The sequence below is a fragment of the Chroicocephalus ridibundus genome, chromosome 26 (assembly GCF_963924245.1).
Source record: "Chroicocephalus ridibundus chromosome 26, bChrRid1.1, whole genome shotgun sequence".
NCBI lineage: Eukaryota > Metazoa > Chordata > Aves > Charadriiformes > Laridae > Chroicocephalus > Chroicocephalus ridibundus.
The window spans coordinates 143,434-157,729 of NC_086309.1; the positions used below are offsets into that span (position 1 = coordinate 143,434).

At 58.9% G+C, this 14,296-nt stretch overlaps 1 protein-coding gene across 8 annotated transcripts; it reads left to right on the forward strand.

Moving 5' to 3' along the window:
* The first annotated feature begins 985 nt into the window (after positions 1 to 985).
* DHX34 (DExH-box helicase 34) lies at positions 986 to 12,689 on the forward strand. Of its 8 annotated transcripts, XR_010068935.1 has the most exons (19): positions 986 to 1,117; positions 2,453 to 3,183; positions 4,369 to 4,680; positions 4,758 to 5,027; positions 5,212 to 5,314; positions 5,412 to 5,629; positions 5,835 to 6,009; positions 6,109 to 6,302; positions 6,495 to 6,596; positions 6,754 to 6,993; positions 7,075 to 7,242; positions 7,346 to 7,457; positions 7,616 to 8,056; positions 8,209 to 8,385; positions 8,458 to 8,581; positions 8,783 to 9,053; positions 10,460 to 10,870; positions 11,644 to 11,951; positions 12,469 to 12,689. XR_010068935.1 is itself a non-coding variant. In XM_063318505.1 (17 exons), exons 2-17 carry the CDS (start codon positions 2,482 to 2,484, stop codon positions 10,538 to 10,540), a joined length of 3,690 nt encoding a protein of 1,229 aa, XP_063174575.1. In that variant the 5' UTR covers positions 986 to 1,117; positions 2,453 to 2,481; the 3' UTR covers positions 10,541 to 11,238. The 8 variants fall into 8 exon arrangements, 3 of the variants coding, with proteins under 3 accessions (XP_063174575.1, XP_063174577.1, XP_063174576.1); XR_010068937.1 differs by having other exon boundaries at positions 8,783 to 9,660; positions 10,478 to 10,870; positions 11,644 to 12,689; XR_010068933.1 differs by having other exon boundaries at positions 11,644 to 12,689.
* The last annotated feature ends 1,607 nt before the right edge of the window (positions 12,690 to 14,296 follow it).

Consider the following 14,296-nt stretch of genomic DNA (forward strand, 5'->3'; position numbering starts at 1 on the left):
CCAGTGGTGATGGTTTGGGACATTTGAGGACAGTGGGGCCCAGTGGTGATGGCTGGGGACACCGGGGACAGTGGGGAAAAGGGGGACAGTGGTGATGGCTGGGGACACTGGGGACAGTGGTGATGGTTTGGGACAGTGGGGAAAAGGGGGACAGTGGGGCACAGTGGTGACGGGGACAGTGGTGATGGTTGGGGACAGTGGGGATGGTTGTGGAAAGTGGTGATGGTTGGGGACAGTAGGGATGGGTGGGGACAGGGGGGGACACCGGGGACAGTGGGGCCCAGCAGTGACGGTTGGGGACAGTGGGGATGGTTGGGGACACCGGCGACGATGGGGGACACCAGGAACAGTGGGGACACTGGGGACAGTGGGGACGGTTGGGGACAGTGGGGACGGTTGGGGACAGTGGGGATGGTTGGGGACACCAGCGATGGTGGGGGACACCAGGGACAGTGGGGACATTGGGGATGGTTGGGGACAATGGTGACAGCTGGGGACACTGGGGATGGCTGGGGACACTGGGGATGGTTGGGGACACCGGGGACAGTGGGGCCCAGCGGTGGCGGCTGGGGACAGTGGGGATGGTTGGGGACACTGGGGACAGTGGGGCCCAGCGGTGGCGGTTGAGGACAGTGGGGACACTGGGGACAGTTGGGGACAGTGGGGATGGTTGGGGACACTGGGGACAGTGGGGCCCAGCGGTGGCGGTTGAGGACAGTGGGAACACTGGGGACAGTTGGGGACAGTGAGGACGGTTGGGGACGGTGGTGGCAACGGGGGCAGTGGGGATGGTTGGAGGCAGTGGGGCCCAGCGGGGACGGTTGGGGACACCGGGGGACACTGGCGATAGTGGGGCCCAGCGGCGCCCGCCGCCCCCGCCCGCCCCTTTTCCCGCCCCTTTTCCCGCCCCCCTGTAGCCACGCCCCTTTCCCCGCCCTTCCCCCGAGGCCCCGCCCCTTCCCCGCCCCTCCCCGCGTGCCGCCGCTCTGGCGCCCCCTGGCGGCCGCTCGCCTTCGCCGCCGGCGGGTGAGCGGGGCCCGGCCGGGCCGGGGCGGCGGGAGCGGGTCCGACCTCGGGGCGGCGTCGGCCAGAGGGGCCGGAGAAGGGCCGGGGCCGGGTAGGAAAGCGGGGGCCGGCAGGAAAGCCCGTCTCGGCGGGTCTGAGGCGGGGGGGAGCCGGGTGGGGGTGCGCCCTGGGGAGCCGGGCCTGGAGTGAGGCCCCTGAGGCTGCGTGGGCCCTGCGGGGCTGGGATGGGGTGTGTGGGGTCCTGGGGGCCTGGGACAGGGTGCATGGGGGTCCCAGGGCCTGATTGGGGGTCCCATGGGGCTGGGGCAGTGTGCTTGGGGGGTGCCAGGGGTCTAGGCCGGGCTGTGGGGGGGTCCCGGGGCGCTGTGAGAGGGTGTATGGGGGTCCCAGGGCCTGGGTATAGGGGTATGGGGGTCCCAGGGGACTGCTCCAGATCGTGGGGGGGTCCCAGGGGGGTGGGATGGGGTGTGTGGGGGTCCCAGGGGGCTGGGGCAGGGTACTTGGGGGTGCCAGGGGTCTAGGCCGGGTTATGTGGGGTCCCAGGGGGCTGGGAGAGGGTGTATGGGGGTCCCAGGGGGCTGAGATGGGGTGCAAGGGGGCCCCGGGGGGGTGGGGCGGTGTGCTCGGGGGTGCCAGGGGTCTGGGCCGGGTTATGGGGGGTCCCAGGGGGCTGGGAGAGGGTGTATGGGGGTCCCTGGGCCTGAGTAGGGGTCTGGGGGTCCCAAGGGGCTGGCCTGGTCTGTGTGGGGTCCTAGGGGGCTGGGTTGGGGCGCATGGGGGTCCCAGGGGCTGAGATGGGGTGTATGAGGGTCCCAGGGGGCTGGGACAGGGTACTTGGGGGTGCCAGGGGTCTAGGCTGGGTTATGGGGGGTCCCAGGGGCCTAGGGCAGGGTATGTGGGGTCCCAGGGGGCTGGGGGAGAGTGCGTGGGGGTCCCGTGGGGCTGGGCCAGGGTGTGTCGGGTCCCAGGGCGCTGGGATGGAGGGGGTATGGGGGTCCCATGGGGCTGAGATGGGGTGGAAGGGGGCCCCGGGGGGCTGGGGCAGTGTGCTCGGGGGTGCCAGGGGTCTGGGCCGGGTTATGGGGGGTCCCAGGGGGCTGGGATAAAGTGGGAGGGGAGGGGTCCCAGGGGCCTAGGAGAGGGTGCGTGGGGGTCCCAGGGGCTGAGATGGAGTGTATGAGGGTCCCAGGGGGCTGGGGCGGGGTACTTGGGGGTCCCAGGGGGCTGGGCTGCGCTATGGGGTCTCTGGGAGCACTGGGGACGCCGGGGGTCCTGGCGGGGGCCAAGGAGGAGTCTCCGGAGGTGGCAGAGCTCCCCGGCGCGGAGGGACAGCTGGGGACACGGCTGGGTTGGGGGGGGAGGGTGTCACACCCTGCCCCCCAACACCCCCCAGGTCGCGTCCTGACCCCCCACCGTCCCGGCACAGATCCCGCAGCTGCCGAAGCGGCGTCGGCGATGCCGCGGGAGAAGGAGAGCGGATGCCGGCGACGAGGAGAGCGGGACCGTTCCCCTTCCCGGTGGGAGGGGGACTGGGACTGGGACTGTCCCGCCACGCGCCGCCGCCTGCAAGAGCTCTATTTCCCCGAGCGGGATTCCAGCGGCGCCGGCTCCGAAGAGATCCTGAATTTCTGGGCTTTTTTCGAGCGTCTCCGGCGTTTCCAAAGCCGCAGAACCCACCCCGCGCCGCCACCCGGCCACCGCCACGCGGCAGAGCCCCCCGCCGCCACCGCCGCCCGCCTCGACCTGCCCCCCGCCTACGACCCCCGTTACCGCATCAACCTCGCGCTGCCGAGCGCCGCCGCCGTCCCCACCCGGAATTCCGACCTACCCCGGGAACGCCTCGCCGAATTCCGCGCCGCCGTCTTACACTACCTGGATTTCACCCAAAAACAAAGCTTCGCCAAACTGGCCAAACTCCACCGGGAACGAGCCGCCCTTCCCATCGCCCAGTACCGGCAGCGTTTACTGGACGCCGTGGCCGGCAACCAAGTGGTGGTGGTGGCCGGCGACACCGGCTGCGGGAAATCCACGCAGGTGCCGCAGTACCTGCTGGCGGCCGGTTACAGCCACGTGGCTTGTAGCCAACCCCGCCGAATCGCCTGCGTCTCGCTGGCCAAGCGGGTGGCCTTCGAGAGCCTGCACCAGTACGGGGACCAGGTGAGCCGCGCCGCCGGGCTGGGGGGGGAACTGGGAGGCGCTGGAGCGTCACTGGTCAAACGCCCCGAGAGCGTTTGGTTTTTTTTTTTTAGTTTTTTATTTTTTCGATTTCCCCCCCCCCCAAGATTTGAGCGGGATTTTTCCCGATCTTGTCGTGGTTGAGATTTTTTGGATTTCTCTCCGTTCTTTTTTTATTCTTGCCGGCTTCTTCTTGGTTTTCTAATTTTCTCAAATTTTTTTTTTTATTTTTCTCATTTTTTTTTTCCGATTTTTTTCTGATTGTTTTCAATTTGTTTTCTGATTTTTTTTCAGGTTTTTAAATGTTCCCATTTTTTTCGGGTTTTTTATTGTTTCAATTTTTAAATTGTTTTGATTTTTAAATTGTTTCGATTTCCTTATTTTTTATTTTTCGGTTTTTCTCCCAATTTTCCACTTTTTTTGTTTACCTTTTTTTTCGTTTTTTTTTTCCAACTTTTTTATTTTTGCTCAATTTTTTTTAATTATTTTTTCGATTCTTTTGGTTTTTTTTTTCGCTTCTCGTTTTTTTCACTTTTTTTCTGATTGTTTCAATTTTTGCGATTTTTTTTTTCGGGTTTTAAAAACTTTTTTAGCTCTTCTAGTTTTCCCAATTTTTAATTTTTTTTTATTTTTCCAACTTTTCCCCATTTTTTTCTGACTTTTTTGGATTTTTTTTTTTATGTTTTCAGTTTAAAATTTTTTCAATTTTCCCAATTTTTCAGTTTTTTTCTTTTTTTGGGGTTTTTTGTTTTTTTTGTTTGGTTTTCTTTTCTTTTTTTTCTTTTTTTGGGGTTTTTTTGGGGTTTTTTTTTGTTTTTTTTCTTTTTTTCATTTTTTTGTTTTGTTTGGTTTTTTTTCGTTTTTTTTCTTTTTTTGGTTTTGTTTGGGGTTTTTTTGTTTGTTTTTTTTCTTTTTTTTTTGGTTTATTTCATTTTTTCCGGGGTTTTTGTTTTTTTTTTTTTTTTTTTTTTTGGTTTTTCTTTCGTTTTTTTCGTTTTTTTCTTTTTTTGTTTTTTTTCTGTTTTTTCTTTTTTGTTTTTTTTCCTTTTTTTTGTTTCTTTTTTTTTTCGTTTTTTTTCGTGTTTTTTCCTTTTTTTTGTTCGTTTTTTTTCAATTTTATTTGATTTATTTCCCATTTTTTCCCCGATCCTTCTCTCCCTGCCCCAGGTGGGCTACCAGATCCGCTTCGAGAGCACCCGCTCGCCCGCCACCAAGATCGTCTTCCTGACGGAGGGGCTGCTGCTGCGGCAGGTGCAGCGGGAGCCGGCGCTGCCGGGGTACCACGTCCTCATCGCCGACGAGGTTCACGAGCGGCACCTCCACAGCGATTTCCTCCTGGGCGTCCTGCGTCGCCTCCTGCCCTCCCGCCCCGACCTGAAGCTGGTCTTGATGTCGGCCACCATCAACATCCGCCTTTTTTCGGGTTATTTCGGGGGGGCCCCGGTGCTGCAGGTGCCGGGAAGGATTTTCCCCATCTCGGTGAGGCTGGAGGGTGATTTTTTGGGGTGAATCCACGCAGGAATCTCTCCCTGGAGACAGCGTCTCTTCTCCCGCAGGTCATCTACCAACCCATCCCTAAGGAAGAAGCATCCCCAGCGGGAAAATGGGGGAAATCGGAGCGTCTGGATCCCCTCCCGTACCTGCGGGTGCTTCAAGCCATCGACCACAAGTACCCGCCGGAGGAGCGCGGGGACCTGCTGGTGTTCCTGAGCGGGGTGGCCGAGATCGGGGCGGTGCTGGAGGCGGCGCAGGCTTACGCCGCCCGCACCCAGCGCTGGATCGTCCTCCCCCTGCACAGCACCCTCTCCGTGGCCCAGCAGGACAAGGTGGGTGACGCCGAGCATCCCGGCGTCGGCACGCGGCAGCTGGGTGTTGCCGAGGGACGAATCTTGGCGCCCCCGTTGTGGGCGCTTTTGGGGTGCGACCCGAAAATGGCGGGGGGGGGATTGACTGTCTCCCTGCTCTGGGGATGGCCGCGCTGATGTAGGAGCGTCGTTCCTCCTCCTTCAGGTGTTTGACGTCCCCCCGCCCGGCGTCCGTAAGTGCATCCTCTCCACCAACATCGCCGAGACTTCGGTGACCATCGACGGCGTGCGCTTTGTGCTGGATTCCGGTAAAAATCCCCCAGTTTCCCCTGGCTGGGAAAAACCTTCTCCCTCTTTTCCCTCCCGCCCTGCCCTGAGCTTCTCCTTCCCTCCCGCTGCCTCCAGGGAAGGTGAAGGAGATGAGTTACGACCCTCAGGGCAAACTCCAGCGGCTGCAGGAGTTTTGGATCAGCCGGGCAAGCGCCGAGCAGCGGAAAGGACGCGCGGGCAGGACCGGCCCCGGCGTCTGCTACCGCCTTTACGCCGAATCCGACTACGACGCCTTTTCTCCTTACCCCGTGCCGGAGATCCAGCGGGTAGCGCTTGACGCTCTGGTGCTCCAGGTAAAACGGGGGATCCCTCTGCTCGCGTTGGGCTTTCCTTGGGGAGATTTGGGGGAGATCTCAGGTGGTGGTAGGGGGGAAACCTGGCCAACCAAGCGTGAGACGGGGCTGTGGCGTGAGCGTCGGGGCGTGCTGGCTCTTTGTAACCCACCAGGGTCTTCCCGTTGTTGTTGTTGGGCTGGTTCTACCTCTGTTTTTCTCCCAGTTAAAGAGTATGGGGCTGGGCGACCCTCGGACCTTCCCCTTCCTGGAGCCCCCTCCCTCGTCCAGCCTGGAGACGGCCGTGCGGTACCTGAGGGACCAGGGAGCCCTGGACGAAGCTGAAGACCTGACGCCCATCGGGAACCTCTTGGCCCAGCTGCCGGTGGACGTGGTGGTCGGTGAGTAATTCCCCGCTTCGACGGCAGGGGGATTTTTTTGGGGCGGGTGGGTGTGTGTCTCCCCCTGCCTTCACTCCCTGCCCTGCCCTCCCCACGCAGGTAAGATGCTGGTCCTGGGCGCTCTCTTCGGCCTGGCCGAGCCCACCCTGACGGTGGCGGCGGCGCTGAGCGTGCAGTCCCCCTTCCTGCGATCCGCTCACCCCAATCCCGACTGCGCCACGGCCCGGCGGCCCCTCGAGAGCCCCCACGGCGACCCCCTGACGCTGCTCAACGTCTTCAACGAGTGGGTCCAGGTGGGATTCCTGTCAAAGGCGGGGGGGGTGTGATAAGAGATGCATTTGGCGTTTGGGGGGGGGACTTTTTTGGGGTGAGGCGTGCTTGAGTCCCTGCGAGAGGGTGGCGGGGGCTGATTTTGGGGTGCGGGGAGCGGGTAAAAGGGACAACCCGTCCCTACCAGGGGTTGAGCCCATTTTTTTCCGGAGCAGGTGAAGTCGGAGCGGAGCGGCAGCTCTCGGAAATGGTGCCGGCGGCGAGGTTTGGAGGAACATCGGCTTTACGAAGCCGCCAACCTGCGGCGCCAGTTTCAGGTGAGGGCTGGGGGGCGGCGGGGGGGCCAGGATCCGGCTTCGTCTTCGCTCCGGGGAGGGCGTTGCTGGCGCGGGGGAGAGCTGAACGTCCCCACGCGCCCGCAACCTGCCCGTCACCCGCCGGCGGGGGCTCGCCAACCTTCTCCCACCACCCCAGGAGCTCCTCCGTGACCACCAGCTGCTGGAGGAAGGCTCCAGCCAGCCCAGCGACAGCTACAGCCGGCAGAGCCGGCACCGGGAACGCCGGGAGCTGCACCGCCTCTGGCGTTCCCACGCGGAGACGGAAGGTCGGAAGCGCAAGGTGCTGCGGCTGCAGGACGGAGCGGACGCCTCCTCCGGCGAGGAGGAGGAGGGTGGTGGGAACCGTGAGAAAGGGGAGCGCAGCATCGATATCCAGGTGAGACCCACGCCTCCCTCTCCTCTTCCGGGAGGCAGGATTTATCCATCCCGATGCCTGACGCCGTCTCCTTCTCCCCAGGACGTCAAGTTTAAGCTGCGTCACAACGTGGAGGAGCTCCAGGCCGTATCCAGCTCGGTCCTCTCCTCCTCGCAGCTCGCCCTGCTCAAACTGGTGCTGTGCCGGGGGCTTTACCCCCAGCTGGCCGTGCCCGACCAGCTCAACAGCGGCCGTAAGGATTCCGATCAGGTCCGTGTGTCCCCCCCACCCCGCCCCCGCCGCCTTCCCACCCCCTTGGGGGGTCCCCAGAGCCTTTTCCTCTCCCCTGCTGCTCATTTTGCTCTCGCGGTAGATTTTTCACACCAAAACCAAGCAGGGGGTCGTCCTTCATCCCACCTGCGTCTTCGCTACCAGCCCGGAGCTGCTCCACGCCAAGGAGGGACCGGAGCGCGGTGGGACCAAAGGTGAGATAAACCCCCCCCCCCGCCTCCAATCCCGGAGGAACTGGTTCTGCTTCTCCCTGGCTTTTTCCCCGCCGGGTGGAAGCGCAGCTGGGGCTCGGGATTTGGGGCTGGGGGGGAGGTTCGGGGGGTCCAGCTGAGACACCCCCTTGTCCCCGCAGACCCCGCGGAGGGGCTGAGCCACCGCCACCAGCTCCTCGCCTTTGTCTCGCTGCTGGAGACCAACAAGCCCTACCTGGTGAACTGCGTCCGGGTGCCAGCCCTGCAGGTGAGCTCTCTGCTCCCCTCCTCTTCCTCTCCGCGAGCCTTCGTCACCCCACACTGGTCGTGTTTTGCTCCTCCAGGCTCTCCTCCTCTTCTCCCGGTCGCTGGACACCAGCGCCGACTGCGCCCGGCTGGTGGCCGACGGGTGGCTGGAGGTCACCGTCCCCGACGCGGACTCTGCCCTGCGCCTGCTCTCCGCGGCCCTGCAGCTTCGTTCCGCTTGGGAAAAACTCCTCCATCAACTGCTGGAAGGTCGAGGAGAGGAATCGAGCCTCCGGCCGAGCTCCCGGGACGTATCCGCGCTCACCCGGGGGCTGCTGGACTTCCTGCAGATGAAGGTGACGCCTCCCAAGGGGTTTTAATCCCCCTCCGGTGCCTTGCGTGGGGTTGAAGGCTGAGAAAGGAGGATGCGGGGAGCCGATGCAGCCCCTCCGCCACATCCCCCCCCCGGCCCCGCCACCACGACATCCCCCTCCCCGTCCTCTTGCAGGTGCCGTATCGCCTGCGCCAGCTCACCGGCCTGGAGAAACAGAACCTCTACGTCGGTCCCCAGACGGTGGCCGCCGCTCCCCGCCTCCCGGGGCTCTTCCAGGGGACGGAGATGAAGCCCGACGAGGTGAAAGGCGGCCACAGGGTGACCGATTTCCTCACCTACAACTGCTTGGCCGTGAGTACAGCCCTCTCCCGCCCTGCCTGTGGCCCCCCCGGGGTGTCTGAGCGGCCCCTTCCTATCCCGCAGACGGACACGGACCTCTACAGCGACTGCCTGCGGAGCTTCTGGACCTGTCCCCACTGCGACCTCCACATGCCCTTCACCCCCCTGGAGCGCATGTGTCACGAAAGCGCTTGCCGGCCCCCCGAGGGTGAGTCGCGTGTGTCCCATCCCCCCCCCTCCTCCCCACCGGCCCCGGGGGCTGTGGCGAGGGATAATCGGGGAGAACCAGCCTGGATTTACCCTGGGGTGGCAGCGAGCCGGGCTTTTAGGAGATGCCACCTAAGAAGGGAAGAAAAGGGTTTTTGGTTGCCTTTCTAATCCCGGTTTTTCCTCCGCTTTTTCCCGGCAGCCCCCCCGGAAGAACCATTGGAAAACTCTTCCAAAATCTCCGCCCTGCACCGCTCCTACCACTGCGACCTTTGCCAGCGGGATTTTACCTTCACCCCCACGGAAATCCTCCGGCACAAGAAACAGCACCAATAACCGGGGCTCGTCGGGATGCTCCCGCCGGCCGGTGCCGAGCACCGCGATGCCGGGATCCTCCCCCATCCCTCGGGGACCCCCGTAACTGGGGGGGATCCCCCCGCCCCCCCCCCCCAAACTACCTCCGCTGCTTTTGGGTGAGTCTGGCTGGATGCCCGAAAGGGATTTGGTGTTTTGGGGGGGGCCGCTAGCGGCTCCTCAGTCGTCCTCGGGTGACGGCAACCTAATTCCAGGACTTTTTTTAATCTTAAATAAATAGATTTTTGGAGAATAACGGCGGGGGGGGGAGGTGTCTCTTGGAGGTCTCCTGCCTGGCGCAGCGCGGCCAGTGTGTGGCACTCCTCTACCGGCGTCATCCCTTCCTCCTCTTTTCCTGCTCCATCCCATGGGAAAAGCGTCGGAGGGGCTCGTGCCTGGACTTTCCCACCGCCACGACTCCCCCCCCGCCGCGGCCGAAACCCCCCAATATTAACAAAACGTGACCTCAGCGTCCCTTTGGAGGACGCTCGCGCCCAACGCGGCGAGAAGCCGCCGCCTGGACGCTGCTGCGAGACGAGAGGTTGCCTTACGATTCGTGGCTGGCTCCAGGGCGGGTTTTTTTGGGGCGGAAAACACCTGGGAAAAGGCAAATTGCGGGCTGGCTTGCGCCCGCCTGCGCCAGGCAAATGCTGCGACGACGGCAACTTCTCGGCTGTCTAAACTCATTGAAAACGCATTAATTATCAGGCCGTGCGCTGCGTCGGGGTAAGGAGCTGCTCCAAGAGCCGGGTTTCCCGGGATTTTATATTTTTTAATATAAATAAATTATACGAATGTATATATAGATGACTATAATATGACTATAATATGACTATAACCCTCGCTGGGGCTCGGCCCGCGTTGCTGGCCGTAAAATCGGGTGGTAGAGGGGAAGAGAGTGCTTCCTCGCCCCCCTTTTTTTTTTCTCATTTTAAATTGATTTGTTTCGCCCTTTTTCGATGCCCCTTTTTCCTCCCGGCTCGCACCCTTCGCGTCTCGTTGTTTGCGACCCCCACCCACCCCCCGCAACTTCTCGATTGGGTTTATCTGCGATTAATTACCGCTTCGGGCGCAAGGTAATTCCCGCCTGGCGGCAGCGGCGGCAGTGGCAGCGCGGCGCTTCCGTCGTTAATTAAGCGGGCGATTTGCCGAGTAGATTCGTTGGGGGGTGGGGGGGATGCTAATTTGAGCTTTCGGGGTGTGGGGAGCGCCGTCTCCCCCCCAGTTTGGGGGAGGGGGGGGATGATGAGGATGCTCCTAACGAGTCCCCGTTGCCACGGCAGCGAGGCGGGACGGGAGATGCTCTTGCCATGGCAACGGGGCATCGGAGGATGGGTTGGGCTTTGCTGCTTTTTGGCTACTTGGAGCCCCGATTTTTTTGCCTTCCCCGTTACGTTGAGCCGCCAGAGGGGGAATTAAAGCCCGGCTGATGGTTTTTGGAAGCTGTTGGGGCTGATCTGGTTCCACATGCTTTAAAAAACTCCTCTTTTTCCCCATCCCACCCCCCACCGCCCCCCCCCGAAAGCTGGGTTTTGCTTTCCAGGATGCCAACGGCCGTTGGGTCCCCGATTCCCGTGCCACGAGGGACTTCACCTTCTCCACCTGATCCCGTTAAATGCCACCCGCGACCAGCCCGGACCCGCTCCTCAGGTTTTCCGTTCGTCAAACCCAACGTTCTCACCCTCTTAAAACAAGAAGAACCCAATGGCCCTCGGCAAATAATCGTTAAGGGCTCATAAAGCGCAAAGCGGCTCTTGACCTGAAGAAAACACGTTATCGCTTCGCCTTTAGCGCCACGGTGAGGCCGCCTTGCTTTTAAACGAAGCTTCGAGCGAGCCGTTTACAGAATAGAAAATTAAATAAGGCCGCCCGCCGTGGCCACGGAGGAGTGGGATTAATTTACTTCGCTAACGAAAGCCACGAATTCAAGTCTTGGGTGAGAAAAATGCGGGGTTTTTAATGAACTCCTCCAAATTGCCGTCCCCGCCGTCAACCCTGGGATGTTTGGGATCGAACACCGCCGGGGGGGTGTGTCTGAAGCCATGGGCTGGGTGCTGGTGTCACCTCGGGCGGGGGGCGGTGTCAGTCCTGGGCGTGATCCTGGTCACCCCCTTCGTTAACGACCTGGCCGATGGGGCAACCTCAGCCAGGGCTCCTGGTGGCCACCAGGTTTAATCAGCATCAGTTGATCATGAATCAGTTTATCAGCAACGTCTTCCTCGCCCGCGAAGGTGGCCAACGGTCCCGACCGCATCATGGAGCTGCCTTAAAACCCCAGCGTTAAGCTTTGAGAAGCTGTTTAAAAGCGGAAAACTTTTTTTTTTTTTTTTTAATAAAAAGCCCTGTTGGGAGATGCGGCTCTTCACCTTGTCTCTGCCCGTTACGAGCGAGCCACGGATGAACGGCTCCTGTAGCGGGTTGGGAACAGCCTTCTGTACCTGGCTGTTGCTCGTTAACGTTAATTAAGGTTGCTGTGATGGCCGGGTGAGCTTTAATTAGCAATTGGGCCAATTAAATGGGTGGGTCGAGGGTGGGGGCTGGTGCACCCGCGGTCTGCGCTCGTTGTCTTAGCGGCTGCTTCACAGAGCAGAAGCTTCGCCGGAGCTTCACAAGGAGCTTCACAAGGAGCTTCACAGAGCTCCTTCGTGGAGAAATAGGATTTGGGAAGGATTTTTGGGGGGAAATCCTGATTTTTGTTCATCTTTCCAGAGAAAGCCAGACCAAGGGCAAGGCGCTAATCCTCGTAATTTCACCGTGTGGCACCTACGCCGAGGCCGATAACGCCGCGATCCCACCCTGATGGGCACCGACGCCTTTCTCCCCTCTGGTTTTTTTTTTGACCTTTTAATGACCGAAATCATTTTTCCTTCTGGATAAAAGTTGTTTTATGGAGCTCCCGGCGCCCAAACGGGGACGTTTTGTCTCTTTGCGCTCAACCGGGACATCCCCATCCTGCCCGTGAAGCTCCTTGGAAGGTTGTTTCGGAGCGTCCACCTCAAGCCAAGCTCCGTCCTCAGGTGGGAAAAGTCCCGTCATCGCCCATCTCATGGCAGCCTGTTCCAACGGCTAATTAACCCGCCAGCTAATTACCCGCGGGTTTCTTTTCTCGGCTGAATTCCTGAGCTTTGATTCCCGCCAACCGGCATTGTCTTTGCTGGGTAAGACGGAGACGGAGAGGGCCGTTTCTTGGGGAGCCAACGACCCCCACGTCAAACCGTCTCGTAATTAGCGGCGGACGAAGCCTGACGAGCCCGGAAAAAAAAAAAAGAAAGCTTAGAGCTTCAGTGAAAATAAATAAATAATAATTAAAAAAAAATCGTTAAGAAGCAGATGAGATTTTTTTCCCTTCGCAAACGAACGCTTCGTCCCAGCGACGGCGAGTAGAGAGCGGTTTTTTTTTTTTTTTTTTGTTTATTCGTTTTTATTTTGTTTATTCGCAATTGCCCGGCCGCCCTCTTCGCCCCTGCGGAACGACCGCGTTTATTCTTCGCGATGGTTGGTTTTTGGTTTTATTGTTGTTTTTTTCCCCCGCAGGCGGAGGCGAGCCCGTTGGCCGCTCATTGAAACCCACCGCCCGTCGTTTGGGGAATAATTAGATTAATTTTTCGAGAGGTCGAGCAGGAGTGGGGGGCGCGGCGGGGTCGGTGTCTATTAAAAATGAGTTTGGAGAAGGTAGAAGGATGCTCTCCCGGCGTGCGGCTTCAGCTCCATCCCAGCGAACCTCATCCCATCCCCTTCGTTCCTGGGCACCTTTCTGGGGTGTCGTGGTTTAGCCTCAGATGGCAACAAAGAACCACGTGCCGCTCGCACGTGCCTTCCTAATAGAGGAAGGATCGTAAGAAAAGGCAAGACTCTTGGGTTGGGACAAAGGCAGTTTAACAGAACAGCAAAGGGAACAGGCAAACAACAACAACAACAACACGGGTAGGGGAATATACAAACGCGATTACGGAACCGCCGCTCCCCGCCGCTCGCCGACCGGCCGGCCCCGGGACGCCCCAGCCCGCTTTTAAGCAGCAACTTCCTGTCCCCTCCCCCGGCAGCTCAGGGTGGGCGGGGAAAAAATCCGATTTATCCGCCGGAATCCCTGGTCTCTTTGGTGGCCTTCACCTTCGGAGCCGGCAGCGGGAAATCCGTCTGCTCTTCTCCAGCCTTCGGATCCCGAGATTTGCAAGCAGAAACTCGCCCCCGCTGCCCTTTAGGTCGCGCACGCCAGCAAAGTGTATCGGTAATAATTATATCCTTAATAATTTTTATAATTATTATATCCTTATATATATCCTTATATATATCCTATATATAAAAGGATATATATATCCTTATATCCTTAATATAATAATTATATCCTTAATAATTACGTCATGAACAACCAGTGGGTGGAAATGTGGACTCAGCGTCTGCGTGAGATTTATATTTTTATTTTTTTTTGTCGTCCCCCCCCCCCCCGGATATTGACCTGGAGATGGAAAAAAAAAACCAAACCACCCCAAACCCTTCTCCCAGCTGAATTCTGCCAATTTGGTGCCGGCGATGAACTGGAAGCGGGAAGATATATTTATTTTTGAACTTTTTTTTTTTTTTTTAACTCTTTTCCCAAGAGAAAATGGATTTTAAGTCTTCTGCCCGTGGAAGATGCTCTCAAGAGGGAACGTCCCTGCCTCTTCCACGCTCTTGTGTGGTACGTTAACGAGGGCAGGGTGTGAAATGCCATTAGAAGGGGAGGGCAGGGGGCGAGTCGATGTCACCTCGGTCCTGAGCCCCCCGTGACGAAGGGGGGGGGGTCCCAAGCCTTCTTGCTATTCCCACCATCCCACTCATCCCATTCCCAAATCTGCTGTTTGATTTGGCCAGAATAGAGTTTCCAAGGATTTTTTCGTGTTGTTGGTTGTTTTTTTTTTTTGTTTTGTTTTGTTAATAAAAATATATATACGATGCTAAGAAAAGAATTGAATTAAACCATTGGGTGACGCCGCTTCTTGAGGGACCTTCTGGCTTTGGGTTTTCGACCCAGCCCGGGCGTCTCTGCTGTTTCGCAGCCTGCAGAGAGCAGCCTTTCCCTCCTCGACGGAAAACTCCCGGCTTTCCTCTGCTTTTTATTGAAATGCTGAGAATCGGGCGAAATCCAAGCATTCCACTCGTTTCCTTAAGCCATGACCCACCGTGGAGGGGTGAAGGCTCCCCAAAGGTCCCCAAATGGTCTTGTCAAGCGGAAGATAAGAATTTCTCTTTTCTTTCTTGAGCCCTTGGGGTTCGTGCTTCTTGTGGGGTGGGACTAAAAATTCACCTTTTTCGGGGAAAGATTGTCACACTATCATGTGAGCCTGGAACTTGGGACTCTAGAAAGCATCCTGAGACCTACAAC

Bases quoted from the DNA above. Each gene is read 5' to 3' on its own strand.
- DHX34 (XM_063318505.1), top strand. From the start codon at position 2,482: ATGCCGCGGGAGAAGGAGAGCGGATGCCGGCGACGAGGAGAGCGGGAC. The intron at 8,386-8,457 runs GTGAGTACAGCC...CCTATCCCGCAG, and splicing joins TCACCTACAACTGCTTGGCC to ACGGACACGGACCTCTACAG. The intron at 8,582-8,782 runs GTGAGTCGCGTG...TTTTCCCGGCAG, and splicing joins CGCTTGCCGGCCCCCCGAGG to CCCCCCCGGAAGAACCATTG.